Source organism: Siniperca chuatsi, linkage group LG19 (assembly GCF_020085105.1).
Source record: "Siniperca chuatsi isolate FFG_IHB_CAS linkage group LG19, ASM2008510v1, whole genome shotgun sequence".
In the NCBI taxonomy this organism is placed as follows: domain Eukaryota; kingdom Metazoa; phylum Chordata; class Actinopteri; order Centrarchiformes; family Sinipercidae; genus Siniperca; species Siniperca chuatsi.
In genome coordinates, this window is record NC_058060.1 from 14,492,098 (window position 1) to 14,512,971 (window position 20,874).

General features: G+C 42.8%; 1 protein-coding gene across 12 annotated transcripts in view; it reads left to right on the forward strand.

Moving 5' to 3' along the window:
• eya1 (EYA transcriptional coactivator and phosphatase 1) overlaps positions 1-17,979 on the forward strand; it is a 62,760-nt gene extending 44,781 nt beyond the window's left edge. For all 12 annotated transcript variants that reach the window (XM_044176955.1, XM_044176956.1, XM_044176953.1 and 9 more), the window contains 7 exons: positions 2,085-2,174; positions 11,682-11,740; positions 11,858-12,018; positions 12,244-12,358; positions 12,705-12,826; positions 13,607-13,707; positions 15,747-17,979. In XM_044176955.1, the coding sequence (XP_044032890.1) occupies positions 2,085-2,174; positions 11,682-11,740; positions 11,858-12,018; positions 12,244-12,358; positions 12,705-12,826; positions 13,607-13,707; positions 15,747-15,827 (729 nt within the window). In that variant the 3' untranslated portion in view covers positions 15,828-17,979. The remainder of the gene's footprint in view (positions 1-2,084; positions 2,175-11,681; positions 11,741-11,857; positions 12,019-12,243; positions 12,359-12,704; positions 12,827-13,606; positions 13,708-15,746) is intronic.
• The last annotated feature ends 2,895 nt before the right edge of the window (positions 17,980-20,874 follow it).

Consider the following 20,874-nt stretch of genomic DNA (forward strand, 5'->3'; position numbering starts at 1 on the left):
TCTCTTTTATTCCCTTTTTTTCTCCTCCTCAGCCCATTTCAGACCCTTTTTTTTTTACCAACATTTCTCTTCCTCTCATGCTCCAACCTACAGACACTATTACATTCAAGCAATATTATAAGAGGAAGACATGGTCAGTCACGGCAAACACAGAGCACGCTACCTCAAAGCCTATCAGAAATGCAGATCTGTAAACTACCTCAGAAAAGAAAGTGATGCAGGCCAACATCCCCTACAAGAACCACCCTGTTTCTCCCCCTTCTCTTTCCTCCTGTGTGTCATTCATGTCATCCCTATCTTAGTGGCATAAACAAAAAAGTTACAAAACAGTTTTCCCTCCTAGCTGCTCTGAGCTTACTATAAATAGATGTGTATCTAAGTGAGCACACATCCACACTTTCTCTCACTCACTGTGACCTCCCACCCACTCTCTCTGACTCTACTTTTTTCTCCCTCTCACACACACACATAAACACACTGCTGCTCTTATCAGCTCTTTTAATTGGCATCGAGGCAGCTCACCCCCATAAAGCTGATGGCTGAGGCCAGCTGTTCTGCTATTGGGCTGGCCAGAGCTAGAGCTTAAAGTGGGTGGGGATGGGGGGTTGTTATTGGTAAGGGGCTCAGAGGAAGGGATGGGGGGGGCTTGGCGCCCCTGTGGATGGCACTGACATCTCGGGACAGGTGGTGCTGGAGCAATGACAGCAGCAGCACTTTGGCCTTCTGGCCTGCTTGTATTCTTAACCCCCTCACTGACTGATTGTTTAGATTTAATTGGAAAGGATTCACTTGTGCCGGAGAAGTCTGTCTTTTCCCACCAAACCAGTCCATAATGCTAAATCACCCGACAGCGCCAGGGGTTGGGGAGAGGGAGCTGGTGGCCTGTTGATGTGGGAGGCTAATTATTTTTGATGAATTCTGACTGAAAGATTGATTCGAACTGGGAGGTTAAGAGGAAGGAGAAAGCTTCTAGAAGTGGGGATTGAGCTCTACTTGTGTGGTTTGTCCTCTTGTCATTTTAGTGAAAACATAAGCATTGTGGGGTGTGACAGCTAATCAGTAGAAAGCTCAGGTGTGTCTTCAGGTGGTTTAACTCTGTAATCCCTGCTTCTGGTCCTGCCTGGCCTGTCTTTAATGCAGTCTCACCCAGCTACAGAAAATCCTCCTCCATGGCCTGCTATTGTGTCTCTTTATCCTTTGCTTGCTGAAGACAATCTGCTGATTAGAGTTAAGATAAAAAGTAATTTAATTTGTGCAACAACAAAGAGAATGGAAGCACTTCTATCCAGTTAGTTAGTTAGTTAAAATATGTTTTGTACGTTGTTTTACATCTGAACAGAAACTTAATAATGGCATGGGAGTAAAATAATTGTGTTTGAGCAATTTTGTTAGTATGTGAAAAATAATTACACCACAAGGCTTATATCTTTATAAATGTTTATGAGAAAATGTACTGAAGACTTTTTGCCTATTCATTATCTTTTTAAAGGGAAAATCACACTCATTGTCACAGGCTCATTAACTATTTACAGTGTAGTTCACTCCTCTCTAGGTATTATCTTACAGACAGTGCAACCCTACCACCATTACAGCAAGTGTCACATTACTGACAGAGATCATGATTTAAGGAAAAATTGCAGTTGTGCCCGATGCAGTATTTATTTTACATTTGAATTATTTTTAATATTAATAAATAATTAATTAAACACCTCAGAGTGGTTGCTTTCGGGGGAATTGTTTTTATCTTTCACCTAGAGAGCAATCAGATGATGCATCAGCACAGGTATGCGGAGAATGGGCTCTTTACGATGTGACTATGACCCCAACTCTTCTAAATCGACCACCCCTCCTGAGAAGAGACATGCTTTAACTGCATTCATTCAAGTCTGTGGCATTTCTGTTGACTATTCTGGTCCCTTTCAGAGGGTCGTAAACAGAGGCTGAAACTTTCAAGTCTGCCTAATGTCTTCCTCTATGGGAATAGCCTGCTGAGAAATTTAAAGGGATTCTTAGCTTCTTCAAAATAGAACAAAATTACCTCAATATTCAGAAGGAAGTTTTTTTATTTATTGTCTGTTTTTCAGGATCCGCCGACATCTGTATCATTAGGCTTGAGGATGGAAGAAATGATCTTCAACTTGGCCGACACACACTTATTCTTTAATGACTTAGAGGTAAGTCTATGTGTGTGTTTTTCTCTCCTCTTTAAGCTTTCTTTAGCTCTGCTATGCTCCTGTCCTGCACAAATGCCTTCTGTTCTCTTTGGGATGATTTTAGTGGAAAGAGGAGTGTAAGAAAAGCACATTAAGATTTTAGTAAAAGCAGCAACAACTGTTTCATAGCGTGGAGCTTGTTTCTCAGTTACCAGTCCCATAGTGGTGAAGTATTACCCCGGAGCCCAAGGGATACCATGAATTTTACATGTGCTGTCAGTCTCCGTCATTCCTGGGTCACCAGCCCTGCCCCACCCCCCACCTTCTTCCCACTCCCATAGCGGCCAGCTCAATTTGTCAGGCTCTAGTGTTTCTGTGGCCGCTCTGTCTGTCTGTGTGTCATGCTGTGTGCTTGGTGTCGTTGTCCACCTACACCACAGACCCCACCGTCACAGCATGAAATCCCCCGCCATCTCCCCTCCTACGCCTTTTTGCCTCCCTGATTCATGTACGGCTAGTGTAAAATCTGTCCCTGGGGCACAGGAATAGAGGGATCAAGGGTAGGGAGGTGTGTGTATATGTGGGTTTGTGAGGTGGGGTGTTTGAGTTTCTGCTTCACTCTGGGGAGAAGTGAAAGACTAGAGGATCAGAGATGTCTTTAGGCTCAGACTGTATGTACAGAAAACTGTGTGCCACATTTGTTCATACACGTGCACACGAGCACAGACATGAAACGCACCAGCTACCTTCTTTACAGATGCAGATGTCAAACCCAACTAACTATCAGTGCTCATCACATTTTAGCAATAAACAAAGCAATTTAGTTCCCTCAACACTAGCTCTATCTAATTCTCTGTCTACGATTTTGTTGAGTTTTTATTTTCGCGATTTTTCTCTCTGCTGCCTCCTCTGTCTCTTTCCCAGTGAATCTGATCCTACTGACCAAGCGCAGTGTCCTGCTTTATGCTGACCTCACAGTAGAGGAAATGTTTTGTTTGATACTTAAGTGTGAAGAGATCTGTGGCCAGTCTGCCAAGTCTCATTACTCACCACCATGTTCGGCTGTGTGACATGAAACAAACCCAAGAAGGAGAAAAAAAAACGGGAGCGAGAGAGAGACAGAGAAAGAAAATGTTCATACTCTCCCCGACAGACGAGTGACTGAGATTCCAAACGCAGTCATCGTGATCAAAGTTAATTGGTTGCAATTGGCTGGTTAAATATTTCCTTATGCCCCGGCCATGTAGAATCCATTGTAGCTGCACTTTATTTAATAGATGTGCCCCAATCATTTGAAAAAATGGCAGTTTGTGACAACACTTAAATGTGGTTTTGCTCAACATCTGTCCTGTGTTTTGATTTCTTTTCATGTGTGATGAAACTGTTCACAGATGAATTGGCAGCTCAGACTGCTTATAAAATTATTTAAAAATGCAACGCGTACATTTCTTCTGCTCTATCTCAGTAACGAAATTATTAGATTTTGTTTTGACACTTGAAAGCTTTAGATTTTTTTTTACAGCTAAAACTAGAGTATTATGACTGAAATAGCAATCTGTGGTCTGCTGCAAGAATGCTTTTTAGAATGTCCAATGTAAAGACCTCTCTGCAGACACTGCAATGATTGTCATTACCAATCATACGAGAGGAGGAATGACACTCTCTTGAAGGCGTATTGATGTCTCCTCATTAACTGAGCTGGGCCAGTCTGAGTGTTAAGTGCCAGTTCTCAGCAATGCCTAACCAGTTGTGTTTCCTCTCTGCTGATTTACAGTCCTCCATCTCAAATAGAGCTAAATAGAGTCCAACTATAAATACTGCAGCCAGCAGCAGTTATGTATTTAAGCATGTGTAGAAATGCATATGGTCCATCTAATTTAGTCTAAGCCATAAAGAGAGACCCCAGAGGCTGTGCAGAAACACAGGTGCAGAGTTAGTGGCCTAACGGTGTGTGTGTGAGTGGTCCATCTAAGTCTTAACACTGTTGTCCTGCCAGCCTCTGCACAAGAACATTAAATGTGGACTCAGCGTCCTACACTATATGTGCAGTCCCAGCTTATTTTGCTTGAATTAAAATGTTAGTTTTTAAGATAAATTAATCAGTTTTAAACATTTAAAACGCACAAGGGTTGTTTACAGGCCTCCAACATTACAATTAAGCATAATATTGTGCCTGCCGAAGCCAGAGCGAACGCTCTAGTCTTGTGTATTATGCGTTTGTGTATGTGTGTGTGTGTGTGTGTGTGAATGGAGGCTGGACCGTGTCGATAGAGCTGGTGAGTGACGATTCAGAGGAAAGTCGTAAAAAGAAAGAGGGCATGCCAAAGGGGTCAACAGGGATCAGTTTCACCCTTACGTCTCTCTCCCTCATTCTCCTCTAACCTTTTTCTGGATCAGCGCTCTCTTTTTTTCATTCACCAGTAGATAGTATTGAAGGTGCGTCCCAGAAATACTGCACCTCCCCAAAAGACTTCCCCTCCCAACCCACACACACACAAATCTCTCAATCGATCGTCCCGCGCAAACCATTTGCTGCTCAGCCCTTTAAAGGATGGGTGTAGTATTGTATGAACAGCACAATCTGTTTTTATCATCAAAAATGCTCTCACTGAAGGACGTATTAGGAAAGTAATTCAAGGCAATATGATCCCTATTGATGTGATCTCCGCGGTATTAATTTTCCTTATAGAAGAAGTTGCATTTCAATAACAGAGATAAACAATCAATGTTATGTCTAAAAAAAAAAAAAAAAACTTCAAACAAAATCAATAATTTTTGTAATGTCTTAATTGATAGCAACACCCTAATGGAAAGATAATATCAGCAATTTCATTAATTTCTATATTTTATATTCAGAATTACACTCTTTTAATAACCTTTAAATATTTTTCAAAATAATATCCTTTTAGGAGTAAATTACTAAGAAGATTTGTTGTTCACATCTTATTTTTGGAACATAGTAAACTTGCTTCACTTGATGCCATTTTCATGCTAAAGCTGTGGTGTGGGGTTGAATGTGGAGTTAATTGATGGTCTAAAGTGATGTGTATAATGAAGCCCACTGAGGCTGAGCTCACTGGAAGACTGACAGCTCTGCTTTGACTCAGGGTGTGAGTTTACTGTAGGTGCGCTGCTGCAGCCCAAACGCTAACACCAAGTGGTATGTGGGAACCAGGGGCCTCTCTCTCACTGGCCGAGCCCCCTGTGTTCCCCTCTCAGTGGGGTACAGGGGCTGCCGTCTCCCCCTTCCCTGGGTGAGAAAACAACCCTCCCTGTCTGGAGGATAAAGGGCACGGGGCAAACCACTCACAGGGAGAGAGAGGGGGAGAGGTCTTTTAAAGGTGGGAACATTTTAAATTAGTCCACTGATGCCTCCATGCTGTGTACAACGCTCTCTCACACACTATGCACGTGCACTCTGAACATGTTGTGATGCAAAGTCTTAACACACACACACACACACACACACACAGATACATGCAAACAAATACTGTACAAACACTCATGAAAGTACCTACAGACTCTCTCACACACACACACACACACACACACACACACACCTGTGGAGCAACCCTGTGACACTGTGAGCTGAGTGCCTTTTATAGCTCCCAGCCTGCAGTCGCAGGGTTGAAACCTCCTCTGTCACTCTCACCCAGGGGCTGCCTGTTAATGAGAGATGCTGTGAAATGCATGGTTACCTTTTCCTAGTGGCTGAAATGGCCCTCCAGAGCCTCTTAGTGTGGAGCCATTCTGTTGTTTTTATGTCCCACTGTAGAGAGTCAGATCCTATACTCGCCATTCCATATGATTGGTAGCTTTATGGTGTTTTCCTTGATAGTGTATTTTTGTGGTTTTATTCCCAGTAAGGAGGAACATTATGCTAACTGTGCTTTTCATTGAATCATGAAATGAAGTCATTCAGTTTATCAGTTACCAATTAACACTGTAGCTTTGTGGCACAGATTTTTGTTTATATTTCAATAACACCATCATAACACACAAAACAGAACAACCCGTCAAGATCAGCACCAGTGGAAAAACTATGAAACCATTCATTAGGAGTTCCTTTTCTTTTCTCTCTCTTTTTTTTTAATTTTTCAATATACAATATGCTGCTGAAACCAAATTGCAACAGTGAACTAAAAAAGGCCATTTTCATATATAGTATATTTTGTCAGATGGGCTTCTTTAGGTCTGTACACACTGATGTAGGTATTTCATCAATTGCCTGGCCACTGATGCAGCAGTTCTGTCCTACTCCTCAACATAGCTCCATCACGTCTCAAGGCGGAGCCACTGATGTGTTTTGGAAAGACTACAGAGAGAAAGTGGAGGTTTCAAAGCCACCCTGTCAATCTTCGCCCCACAGAGCTCCACCCCAACCCTCTACCCACTATCCTAACACAGCCGATTCATGCACCAATAGGGGTTGAGGGTGCATGGAAAATATAACATTACTGTCTGGTGACAAATGATGATATTTAAGAATAGATTTCTTGTCCTGAATTAAAGAGGGAGACACAGCACCTGCCCAGCATGGTCCATGGAGGAAGAGAACAGAACTTGCACAGATTTGTCCAAACAACAGTCCACTTGGCAAGAACAAACTGTTTCTCTATAGATACGTTTGTTGCGAAGGGAAAATGCTGAAATGACTGAGATTTGATATTGCATTTAATGTCGCTCTCCTTGAGGTGTGGTTTGGACTTGCAACGCCAAAAATAGGAAGTAATGAGAAGCAGCTCATCCATCACACATGACTAATTTATACTTTTCACTGCCTACCTGTGGGGGGTTTCTTTCTTTTCCAACTTTTCCAGTTACTACAACAGTGCTTTACAGACCATTTTGTTAAAATTCAGTCTGTTTCTGAGCAAAGTGTACTTGTGCTCCCTCTGGATCCCTTCTCCTGATCGTGTGAATTTTTGTAAAACCAGCATGGACTTCTTTATACCTGTGCTTTGTTTGGCGCCGCTGTTTGAATTCCGTGGCTGTTCAAGCACAGATTGTGGATTGAAATGAAGTGGGTTTGAAGAACTCTTCCTTTGTTACCCACATCCTGTGTTTGACCCCCAGGTAATCACAGCCCCCCTCCCTTCTGCACCCTCCTCCTTTCCCCCCAGACAGGGGTGCCTGTGGTGGGAACGGCGAAGGAAGTTGCTGGGGGTCACAGACCGCGGGGGGGATGACAGCCACTGCCGGTGGAGTGGCGGTATTGAGAACCTGCGAACCATGGATGAGCCTTTTTCACATGGTATTAGCCTGTAGGGTCACAAGGAATGCTGTGATGACGGCTGTTATCGCTCACACTGTGGTTTTGACCACCCACCCCCACCCCAACAGCTCACCTGAGAGAGAAGTGAGAAGTGAGTTGGGCAGCTTGTATCCAAAAGGTAGATACTGTCTATAGGGCAGTGACCTAGACCTTCATGGGAAAAACAGGTCTAAGAGTTAGTTTAGATAGCATGGTCCATTCTGTGTTTTGGTAACGTGTATTTCTGACTTGCCCCGTCTTTCTTCTCCTTGCCTCTGACTGTTGCAGTCACCACTCTGAGCTCTTTCCAGGGCTACAGGAAGACTCAGGCCGTCATTGCTGATTGCTTAATGACAGATGCCAGGGGAACAAAGAGGGCTCTGATAACTTCCTCCACAGTGAAGGGTTTTCAGCAGACTAGTGGAAAGACAGAGACAGGGAAAGGAAGAGAGAGTGAATTGATGTAGAGATCGAAGTATCCTGAGGCAGAAGTATCCTGTCTTCAATTGTTGTGCATTTTTTCCTGTACAGATAAAGACCGTTTGGTAGCTGAATGAACTCTGATAAAAGAAAAGAATATTGCTGATGAATTTAACAGAAAGACATAGTGTTTGCATAAGGAGTAATTGCGATGGCTTCTGGTGGAGGGTCTTCACTCCTGAGTACAGTAGGAACATCTGGTGTGAGTTAGTTGTGATTGTAGGTTTTAGAGAGACCACTGTTTGCTTGGTGAAGGGAGAATGGGGGGATTCGATGGAAAAGAGATGTTCAAAAGGCTCTAAGAAATTCTCAGACTGCCCCTCAACGTGCCACCATCTTGAAGCCCTGTCATTCTATCGTTAGTGTGATTAAAAAAAAACAAAATAATAGCAGCATGTTGTTTTTTCTTTTAAGCCTTCCAATGAGTAGTGACCGTAACTTTAAGAGCTTATAAATTCTTTTTATTAAATCCTGCATGCATATTAATGACCTACTTTATCACAAGGTGTCACTAATTCAACTGTAAATTATATTTAATTATATATATTATTTATTTTTTATTTCTTCTTTGCTTTCTGTATACTCAGCATGCATTTGTCAGATCTGTTCTATTTATTTGGAATTTCATAATCCATCCATCCAACAATGCTGGAATACCATTGAGTTAGTCAGTTAGTAAAATTCATCGCCCCATAGTGTTTCTTTCTGTTCTATCCACTTTGATTATACGACTGTACTTAACTTGAACCTGCACGATCCATGGCTCTGTGGTGTTTACGAGGCCTTCAGAAGTGGCTCCTAATGAGTATGTGTAAGGGTTACTGTACGACATTACCCACAGCCACCTCCTCTATTAGCTTTCCCAGTCTTCCCAGGAAGCCAGTGCAGAGGTTTATGCCAGCCCCAGCTGGGAACAGTAATTGTTGGAGTCTGAGCATTCTTCCAACAACCTCCTCTCCCTTTTTATTCACAGCACGCACACACACACACACACACACACACACACACACACACACACACACACACACACACACAGACAAACTTCTCTGTGGATGTCTCGAGCCCGGTTCAGCTGTTAATTAAGCGTCATAATATCTACAGAATTAAAAAACTATGTAAACATGCAAAAACAATGAATTGGAAGGGGTGCAGGCATTCAAACTGTAAAACCAAAACCCCTGTATTTTTCTTGGGCGTTTTGAATTTTTAACACTTTACATTTGTTGAGGTTTGATGTGTTTATTAGCTTTGAGGATTTGGAAAAGTCCAGGAAAAATCATTCATAATCAGGCAGCAGTTATAATGACTACAGTTAGGTCTAATTATTGAGACAAATGTATGTGTTTCGGGTCATGTTAGAGTTTTGCCTCTGGCACCTAAAGTAGGCCCATAATTAACACGCTGAGTAATATTGTTCTCAGATAGCTGTTTTGATCCATGCTGGCTGTCAGACTCTGAAAGAAACACATTACAGGGGCAGAACAAACATGAGGAACTATTGTCATACAGAAGACAGCATACAATTAGGCAATGATATACCCAACGAGTGGAACGGAATGGTCCTGTACCAAAGTGAAAGGTGGCAATCGGCTGATTGTGTCTGATTCATCAGCAGGTAATTACTGTATAATAGAAGCATTCCAGTCACTTGCACCAGAATGGGAGGTATTTGAAAGAAGGCTTTATGAGTCGCTTAACCCAGGGTGCTATTTTTGTTTTCCTAAACAAACAGACCCTCTACTACTTAAGGAATTAAGCACACCAATACTTCTGGCTTAGGTTCTGTTCTGAGAAAAATTTGGGGATAATTTGAGAACATAAATTATCCACAAGTTTGTTGGCAGCAGATCTTCAAGCTGGGACAAATTGCTGCTTTCTTCAACTATTAAAGATCTGCTGGTGAGTGTCTGGAAACAGATTAAGCCAACAGAGCTAAAAGCCCCCGCCTGCACTCCATCTCCAATTGGCAGTCCTTCTTCTAGAACGCGGAGCTCAGAGCTCGCTCCATGTGAGGTCACTTTGGACTCTCTCCCCCAGCCTTTACCCGCTGCTCTCCTCCATCTCCACCTCTCTACCCTTCCACCCCCTTATCAGGGTGCCGGAGCCCCGGAGAGGAGGGGAGTGGGGTCACAGGGTCAAAGTCTTTTCCTCTTTGGATCTTGGGGCTTGCTGGGAGAGGCTTGGCGAGAGAATGGCTGCATTAGAGCAGGGGTTGGGGGTCAAGATTTTAATTCTGTTAAAGAACAGCTGGTTTGAGTTTCTCTTCACGTCGCTCTCCCCTCCCTCTCCCCACAAATCCAGGGAGATGAAAAATTTGTTCAGAGGGGAACCAGTAAAATAAAAAAGGTTTACAGTCCAAAGCCCTTACCCTTACCCTGCTCTAGCATTAGAGAGGAATGCAATAACGTCAGCATTTGGCCTCAGTTAGATTGACTTAAAACAAGGAAGTCCTTTCTGTGTTTTGGTGTCTTAACAGCCGGATGAAACTTAATTAAAAAGCTTAAAAAATTGGGAGGAATTTTTCATACTCTCACTCAAGTTTCAATTTCCATGAGAAATTATTATTTCTCACATAACTTTAAACAGGTGAGACTAACCTTTTTGGCAGTTACACAGACAATTTAAAACCTGTAGCTTTCCAGAGACATTCTTTAAACTACTTCATAGAGATATCAAATGCGCTCTCTGTTATTCATTCTAGATTACGCCTGACTGAAACAAATTGAGAGTTTGACGTCACATTCATTTTAAAGCCTTTTGCTCATAACAAGGCTATTGCTCAACCTCATGTTGGCTAAATTGCTAGCCACCTCAAGTTTGAGCAAAAATAAGCTTAGTTAGTCTCTCTGCTCTGCCCCATGTGAAATGTGTTGATCTCAATGCCAAGGCAGGACTTCCTCACATTTCGAGCTGGCTGAGGGCAGAGGGGGGGAGGGGGAGGCACTAGAGCTCTCCTATAAATGGAAAACTAATAACAGATTTTCAGTCTGCTTTCTCCTGTGCTCTTTTGCCGGCCGACTAGCCCCGGGGCTGTGTTGGTGTGTGGCGCAGCAGCAATCAGAGGTCATAATTTCATTGGCGGTTAGCATCAGGTTCAATTTTTCTAGTAGGTTACATTTACCAGAAAGTCTGGATTGTGTTACTGTGTACCGGTGGAATCAGTGCAGAGCTGCAGAATCCCTCTACCTTTCCAAGAGAAGCCAGGCACCCCCAAAGGGGAAGAGGAGTGCGCACACATGTTTAGAGATGCACACACTCATACACAGACACATGCACAGACCATTAGTGCCAAAGCTCTTTATACATTGAGCTAGCCTTTATACATCCTTCTACTGTATATATATATATATATATATATATATATATATATAATATAATTTCTCAATCAGTATAGCGACATAGCTGTTCAAATGCCAACCTGGGGAGTGTTTAGAGTTGCTGGATTGAGACTTAATTGGTTATGTCTGTGGGTGTGCATATCTTTAGACCCCTCTAGTGGTCGAAGTCTATTCGTACTGATGATGAGGTTAGTTTTTGTTTGAACAGAGCTGGTGAGGGGGCACAAGGGAAGAATAATGTGGAGAACTGATTCATAAGGATATAAAGAGAAAGTCAAAGCGAAGGGAATTAAGACCAGCCAAAGCACAAATTCCTGAATAAATATGTTGTTTCTAGTGGAAAAATGAAATGGAACATGTGGGGAGTGTCCTTTCCCAAGAAAGAAGCCTCTTTTAAATTTCTTTAAGAGTGTATGAGTCCTGCATTACTCATAGTGTATGTTTTGTGTATTCCAGGAATGTGACCAGGTACATATCGACGATGTGTCCTCCGATGACAACGGCCAGGATCTGAGGTACAACACTGGCAGACTTTCATTCTTGAACGAATAGTCAAAATAAACTGTACCATTTGCTAGCATCAATGTTGGCACAGCACGTGCTGATAGATTCTTTCTTTGTCTTTATCTCAGTACATATAACTTTGGCGCTGACGGTTTCCACGCAGCAGCGACCAGTGCCAATCTATGTCTGGCCACAGGCGTGCGGGGAGGCGTGGACTGGATGAGAAAACTGGCCTTCCGCTACAGACGAGTAAAAGAAATCTACACCACCTACAAAAATAACGTTGGAGGTAATCCCCAACAAGCAGCGTTGCTCTGTACAGATCTGTTGTGTGGAAATGAGTTTGCAGATGTACATGCCCTCATTATGTGGGCGTTTGTGTGAGTGTCTACGCGTGTTCACGTCTGTGTTCTAAAAGCACACATGCCACACCACTTGGTCAGGGTAAATTTTGAAAATTTCAGTGGTATTCGGAGGGCTGGTCCAACCTAAACAATGTTACCCTGCGTTTCAGGTCTGCTGGGCCCAGCCAAAAGGGAAGCCTGGTTGCAATTGCGAGCAGAAATTGAAGCCTTGACGGACTCCTGGTTAACACTGGCACTGAAAGCACTAACATTAATCCACTCAAGGTAGGACTCCAGTGAGGAAAATTGCACCCAGTCCCATACCGCACATATATAAACTTGCATGTGGTGTAAATACAACTCCATACTCCCAAGCTATTAAAGAAAACACCAATCCGCCAATTTGTCTTTTGGACAGTCTTTTGTTGTCTGATTTTGAAAGATAAGTGTGCAAAGAGATCTGACTTTAAAAAGGAGCTGAGATCCAATCCTTCATTGCAGGACATGTTTTAAACAACTGATACATTGCAGTGTCTTTATTTTCGGCACACTGTGTTTTCTTTTGTCCTCCCTTTGAGTGATTTAGAATGATGTCATCCCTTTGCTCTCCTCTTCTTTCTCTCTAATGCAGGTCAAACTGTGTGAATATCCTGGTGACCACCACGCAGCTCATCCCTGCCCTGGCTAAGGTCCTGCTCTATGGCTTGGGAATAGTCTTTCCTATCGAGAATATTTATAGTGCAACCAAAATAGGTAAATACTGCATCTGAAATGTGTGATTTGAATCCTCTTGTGTTTTGTCCGCTGTGATCAATCTATCACTTTGTGACATGAGTGCTTATTATTTTAGCTTGGTGAGTGTGAAAAGTTAGGACACACATGCTACCTTATGACAGGACCGAGGCGTGGATAGGGTGGGAGATTCAGTCACCGGAGAGGGTTGATGTTCTTCTATGAAGGAATAGGCCTAATCAGCCTGGGATTATTTTCCTGGAGCTGGGCCTGTGCTGGGCCTCCCCAGGCCTCTCCTATTCAGCCTCTGCATATGAAACCACTTCTGCACATTTATGTCATTCCACAGCAACAGAGCCCCCCCCCCATCTCTCCCCCTTTTCCTCCAGTCCTTCCTCTTCTTCACTTTTTCAAATACAAAATAAACATCAAGCTTCACTCCCGCACCTTTTCCAGGCACATCAGCACAGATTTGGAGCTGAGTGTAGTTCTGCGTTCCTCAGAGTGTTAAGCGCACTGGTCCTCCTAACCAGACCCTATAGCATCCAAGAGTGATTTAGCTGATTTAAGTCCATTTGTCCCATGTTTGAGGAGGAGAAGAACAGGGTTAATGCTGAGAGCTGATCTTATCACATCTCCTTGCCGAGCTTAAAGTGTTTACACTCTGCCCTATTTTGTACTTGTGGTGTTTTTAAAGGGGCTCTTGTCACCCTGTGCCTTTGAATCAACTTGATGGTGTTTAGTGTGGGTCCCTGCATGTGTCTATGTGCTACTAACATCCTGCTGTCGACTCCTCCACAGGGAAGGAGAGCTGCTTTGAGAGAGTAATTCAAAGGTTCGGGAGGAAAGTTGTTTACATTGTTGTTGGAGATGGTGTGGAAGAGGAGCAAGGCTCGAAAAAGGTAAGAAGTCTTGGATACCACGTACTGTATATACATTAAGTCATCTGGTGAAAACATTTATCAGAAATACATTGAGCTAGGAGAAAAGATAATGTTTGGAATGTTTAATACTTTCCTTAAGGTCAGGAGTTCATTATGAATGCTTACAGAACACAAAACATACCTGCCATACCGCTCCAAAGAAAGGAATCAGTGCTCCAGCTCTCCTCCTCAACAGTCTTACTTTACTTTCATTCGTTTATCCTCTTATAGGGCGTCCGAGTACAAGAGAGAAAGTCTGTAGTGTGTAATCAGCGCTCTTCCTCCACCATCTCAGGTTTACAGAGCAGGGGAGGGGAGAGATGGCATAATTATATATTCCTGCTCGCTGCCCCGAGCAGCTTGAATGCTGTATGTGTAATGCTAGGCAAGCCCTTTCAGGCATGTTGAAGGCACATCGTAAATAGAGCATGCATAAAGGAGACTTAAATCATTGTTGATGAAATAGGAATATTTACTACGACAAGCCTGTTAGCAGGAGACGGATCAAGAAAAGCTCAAAGCCGACATCTCCAGTACTCTCGCAGGAAACATGACGGTATCTGTTCAGATGAATCTGACATCTGACATTTGCCTTTTTATGTTACCTGTTGGCTCTTGCTCCACAATTTGTGTATTCAGCGTTTCTGCCAAGTTTGGATGTAAACCAAACGCCACATGCAAGCCACACACAGCAAACACATTCATTAGCAAATTAATCAGCGGCCCAAGAGCATATTTCACTGACAGTTTCGGTGAGCCACAGTGTCAGGGTGAAGACATGGAGTTTCCCTTTGAAAAGCCTCCAGCTCCTTTTTCACCTGTTTCTCAGTAAACAATAAGTAGAAGCGTGAGGACAGATGAAGAGTGATTAGGCAGCGATTAGGAAGAAGTAGCAACCTTTACCCTGGATAAGTGTGTAAAGCAATAGCTCTGTATTATGAAAAGCGAACACACCCTGGGAATATGGTCTTGAGGGATGATTGTGGAAAAACATGCAAATATTTTTACTCAGTCTTGAGTCGTTGGAGTGTGACATTGATGGAAGGATAAGGTGTTCTCCCCTCCCCCCGTCTGAGTGGTGTGAGTCCCACGACACGCCATGCGGTAAAAGGTTTCTGCGTCAACATCAGAGAGGACGTGGAATAACACAACAATTTCACCCGTCAGGAGGCACATATCAGACGTGACACTGTGTGGAACTACAAAAGCAAATGTCTAAAAGTTCTCTCTGCCCTCATTCCTTCATTTAAAAAAAAATCCACAATTCTGTCTTCAGGTTATTACCATCACCTGGGAGAGAAGGCAGAGATAACATCTCCAGCTTTTAAACTTAAAAGCAAAGACAATTTGCAAAACAAAAAGCAAAGAGCTTTTTAAGGGTCAGTGCAGGCTCTCCTAAGCGGAACATATGCCTGGGAGAGGCCATACCTTTGATACGGGGAGGGTAATGGGCTCCACACACTGAGGAGCCGAGGACTCTACCTGACAAGCTCCTTTCATTCTCTGCGACTCAGGTTTCTCCCCCGTCCTCTGCTTGGGAACAACAGCTCATTTGCACTGTCCCGAACACACACTGGCAGGCAGGAGGTTCATTCAAAAGACACTGTGGGGAGTTCATTTCTGTTGAAGTTGAAGACAGCTACTGGATTAGTTTGGTGGTATAAAACTACATGTTGATGCAGGAGAGAAATTAGTTAGAGGTACAAATGTACTGTTTGGCTGCATAGACTCACAAGGGAGCAAGAGGAGCAGTCGGGGTGTGTTATTGATATGATTGCTTTTCCTGGTGAATGGACCGGGCTTACTTCTTTCATTGAATGTATTAGCTGCAGTGTAAAAAATAAAATCTTAATTTTTGCATTTTTCTTTGATAAATGAATGAGAGGATTCATTAAAATTTTGTAGAGTACCATTTTCTGTAATTTGACTAACTGTCCTAAAAATGTATAGAGATATAGATATTTTTCAATGTTTTAAATAAAACTTTACATAATATGATGTTTTTATTCCTCCTACAGCACAACATGCCCTTCTGGAGGATCTCCAGCCATTCAGACCTCATGGCCCTCCACCACGCTCTAGACCTGGAGTACTTGTAGCACTACACCACCATTGTACACCCTGCTCGGCCTCAGCACACCCTGCAACCTTTCACCTTTGCCCTCCAGCCCCGTCCCACGCTTGCCGCAGACCCCTACAGCTCAGAAAAGGCCCTCCCTGTGCTGCCTGGCGTCTGTCTTCCACTACACAGGAAGAAAAGAAGAGGAGAACGGAGGAAAAAAACAAAGGCTGAGCACACAGTTAATGTGCTGACATACGGTCACACTTCGTCTTAACCCTAAACGTTTATCTTCTTTTTTTTCTTTTTTCTTTTTCTGGAAGCGAAGGAGAGAGGTGAATTTATGGTGCTGCAGCTGCTTGCCCTGGTTACTGTGAATTGGCTGCTTTCTGAAGCGGTCAAAGTGTTTTACGGCCCCCTGTTTGTGCCGGGACTCTGTCAGGGTTCACACCTGTGAGGAGAGCAGAGCTACTGATGGCCTCGCCTGCCTCGCCTCACCTCGCCACACCTCGCCACAGAACTCAGCTACAGTAAACCACAGGCCCGCGACCGCTGGTGATGACATTTCTCCATCCCTATCGCTCTTCCCCCCTCCGCTCTTCACCTCCCGTCTCTGTCTGTTCCTTATCTGTCTACCTACTTTCTGTGGGACAGACAGACAAAGCGACTGCTCCTCTGTTAACTGTCGGCCTGGGAGTCCTGTGCTTCTTATTTATGAACGGAGACTTTGTGAGTGGCGCCGTGCCACTGAGAAGGTACCTCGACGACAAAAGACTCGTGCCTTTTACAAAGTACTGTTGATTTCCACCACAGCGAGAGGAAGACGTTTATGGAAGAAACAAGAAAAAGGGGTTTTCTAATAATTTAAGAAAATTACAAAAAACTTTATTTACAATGCTGAGACAATCGTGTATAGAGGAAATCTTTTTTGTGTGTGTAAGTTTGTAATCACTGGACTATTCCTTCCTATATTCATTTAGGTACGTGCTCTTGAAAGGTGGCAATGCTTTTTCATTGAAGTAAAAAAAAATAAATAAATAAAAGGCATCCCATCGCACATAAGCTTGTGCGACGCCTGAACGTGTTGATGTGTTCAAGTTTTGTTCAGTAAACAAATATGTAGATAATGGGATTTTGTGATAAATCGTTTTGTCAAGACCAAAAGCATGGATGTCAAGTGTCAATGACCTTTCATTTGATTCTGTGATGTTTCTCGTCCTTACAGGAAACTTCAGTCACATCTTTATACAGCTTAACAGGTCTCCTCTACTGCAAGTCCTTTTTAGATACATATTTTAAAGGGAAAGAGGTATTTGGGTTTTTTTTTTTTTTTTTTAGTTATTCAGAAAGGTAGCTCACAACTTGTGTCCTTACCGCATTTCACCAGCTTGCAGCCCTGACCCCATATATTTGGAAGCAAACTTAATTCTGATGAGGGTTTCAGATATGGCATGGAAGTGAGAAAACTCACAATTTCCTGCCTCCTGAGAGCCATTTTAACAACAAATTTGAATAAATCTGAGAATAGATCTGAAAAAAAAAAGCAGGCTTGAATAGGTTTTATTATCTTTTATACAAGCGCTATAACAACTCTTGTACAGCAAGCGTAATTTTGTATGATGTAGTGTTTTTATTTCGACTTTGAAAATACATTCTGTCTCCCTCCTTGAAATAGTTGAAACACATGAAGCCCTTTTGATAATGCTTCTACATCTGTGGATGGGGAAACCATAATTAACATTGAGAGAAAAGCCACTAACTTCGAGGGGTTTATGAACATACAGGACATGTGCTATCGACTGTGAATTTCTTAAACAGAAACCGATTCGTTGTGTTTCTAATTTTTCCCTCCTTTGCACATGATCACTGTTGGCCTTTACATTTCAATTTGGACCCCCCACCCCCACCCCCACCTTCTCAAAATAACTTCTTCCCCCACACTCCGGGGGTATCTACATATTGCTGCTAGATCAAGGTAATGGTAGGTAAAAATAGGAAATGTTTTATAGATTCATACTGCACGCTTTTTTTATTATGTTGCAATCATAAATGCAAACTGGAAATACTTTACACTACACAGGCCTCATTGTGAAACGCAAAAGATTGTTGTGTCTGCAAAATATGTGTACAGATGTTTTTGACATTATTATTTGATTGTGTTTAAATTAATAAAACTGATTTGTGAACTGTTACATGTTGTGTCCTGATTTTTTTTATTTAAATCTACAAAGTAATACATTATTTAAAATACTGTGTACAGAACAGTAGATGCAAAATACAATTCAACGCTACCATATTTTTTTTTGTACTTTCCATTGTGTGTTAATATTACTGGAATTACATTACTATCTGCCCCCAGTGTCCAGAGACTGACCCTGATACCACAGGCCCCAGCCACTAATCCTACCAGGAAGCAAAATAGAAACTGGAGCTGGTGCAAGTTTAGACCCAACAACATCACATACCCACATGCTAATCACATTCTTTAAATTTGCACAATAGCTGCTATAAAATACTTTTTACAACAAGGCTACATCTAAATGACAGATGTGCTTTTGTGACTAACTAATGTGACATTTAAAAAATAATGCACAGGCTCTATATATTAGTTGCATTTCTACTAATTGGATATTTTTCAGAATTCCTCTGAGACAATGCAAGATTTTCTTGATAGTTTCAACAATGTATAACATGCGTCATGCATTCTTGAGGTTCCTGAAGCCAAGCCAATCCTCAGCCCAATGTTTGTAATAGCGCTATCCTTATAGTGTATGTCTGTAGGAGCCTCCATGCATAATTAACATATATCAAACCACTCCAAGCCATAGAGAGCTAGTTTAAATAACACATGAAAAATATTTATGAGGCTGATTTTATGAGGTGGTCACAGCTAAGACAGTCCAGCATGTAACATTAGCCTGGACAGGGAAGAAAATGTCCAGCCTCCAAAACCACGCTGGAGAATTAAGCATGCACGGAATTTTATTTAGAGCCGCACGGCCTGTTTGATATCCAGATCAATTATGTTTTCAGATGGAGTGGGAGCGATGGCCGGGGTGAGGAGGCCAGGCTGAACAAAGCAAGTCGTGCTGCTACCACCGGAATGCACCAGCACAATGACCCCTAATGTGCTTTTCCCACTTCCGAACAGCTGAAAGACTAAGTAGTGTCTGAGGTCCTGACTGGCTGTCTTACTAGGAGAGGAGTGTAGCTCTCTCCGCAGCGCAGAATAGAGGTCTGTTCTCTTTGATAAGTTTTCCCGATGCTCAGGGACCTGGCAGAAAAACTCAGACACAACCAGACCAGACATTATGTGAAAGAAAAAGTGGGTGTTGTGGCATGTCGGCCAGCCGCACTGGCTGCTCGTACAACACAGAAGGGAATTAAAAATAAGAGCTAGATTTTGTCTGTTTGGCTTGTGTCATCTACTTACAATCCTCTACCAGAACTTTGATTTTATCATCCTTTGATGTGTTGTAGATCCGGCGGCTGCTCAGTGAACATGTCATATGCTTGCTTTCGTTAGGTGTTCCTGTGCTTTAATCAGGCTTTACAGTAACCGTGTAATTCTCGAGAGGCCTGATCTTCACTGAACTCCCATCAACCCCCTTGTGGAAATAAAGGGGCCATTACCTAGCAGGTCCTCTGTTGGGCATTCCTCTCCGGGACGTCCCAGCAAAGCGCCCGCCTGCCATAAAACTGTACTGCAATAATAAACAACGCCATTGGTGATTTACGACCTTGCCCAGACAGTGATTTCATGCAGATTTCCATAGAGGGGGCCTCTGACGGTGCATCACAATTGAACTAATATTGTATTACATGCATATCAAACTCCCCCCAAAAAACCTGATCTGCCACATCTCTTTTATGAGCAGGAAGCCTATTAATAGGCCTGTGTTCTCTTGGTGGCTAGTGTGTCTCAAGTTAGGGGAATTTGTCTCTGTAGCGAGCAGATGTCCACAGATTGAGACAATAAGAGAGAGAGAGAAAGGAGGGGGAGAATGAGACACAAAGCCTCCATCCTTAGCAGAGCTTTAAGGAGTTTCTGCTCAATCTGAGAACCAAAATGACACGCTATTAGGTTGTTTCAGTCTGCATTTCTTTATTCTTGGTTTGGCTGGTGCTGTTTGTCTTGAGGCAGGACAGACAAACCCGCTGTCACTGATTGCAACTCCTCCCCCAGTGGTTTTAAGATGAGGAAAGGCTTCTTACTCCTCTCCAGAGCACAAGGCTCAGTTAGCCTTGGCTCACTGAGCGAGAGTGACAAACCTGTTGTCATGCTGTGGCGGGCGGTGGTGCTAAACTAGGCCCTTTGTTTACTGTTTGTTTATTTCTCAGTTACTGGGATCAGACTGGCAGAGTGGGGCAGGGACAGCTGGTAATCAGGAAGCTGTGGATGCCAGCGATCCCAGCCAGGAGTGTCAACTCTGAAGGGGCCAGGCGTCCACAACTATGCCTGTCCCACACAGACAAGGCATTCCCAAGTGGGTCTAGACTGTGACAACGCTATGCATATGTGTTGATAGAGAGTATGTTTCTAAAAAATATTTCATCATGGATCTTAATGGACTTGGGAAGTGGGTTGTGACTGGTAGAGGTCAGCGAGGTTTAGTCACACACATATTCAGGCAGCCACAAGATGAGGAAAGGGTTGATTGTATTTGCGATGTATTGTATTAGGGTTTTCTGGAATCCAGCATTGCAAATGATGTGTTATTTTACCAGAAGCAGTTGTTTTCACAAAGCCCATACTGTTTCAATAAAGCGTTAAAATACAGTGGTGGCCATTGTAGGAGTCTCTCATCAGGCATCTCTCCTACACTAGCTCAGCAGTAGTTGCTGCAATCCTTTTGTGATTAAATATCATAAAGCAGAAACATGTTGAAATTTAACCCTTATGTCTGCCAGTCATCAAGATGCTGTATTGGTCTTTTTGTCTTCTAATTGCAGAGTATTTTTTTCCCCAAACAATTTTCTTTGGAAGTTGAAGCAGTGGCTGTAGCTAAGGAGGTACCAAAGTTAATTTGCTGAGCAAATTCAGCAACAAAAGCACACTTTCAAATAACCTCCGTAGCCAACCGTGA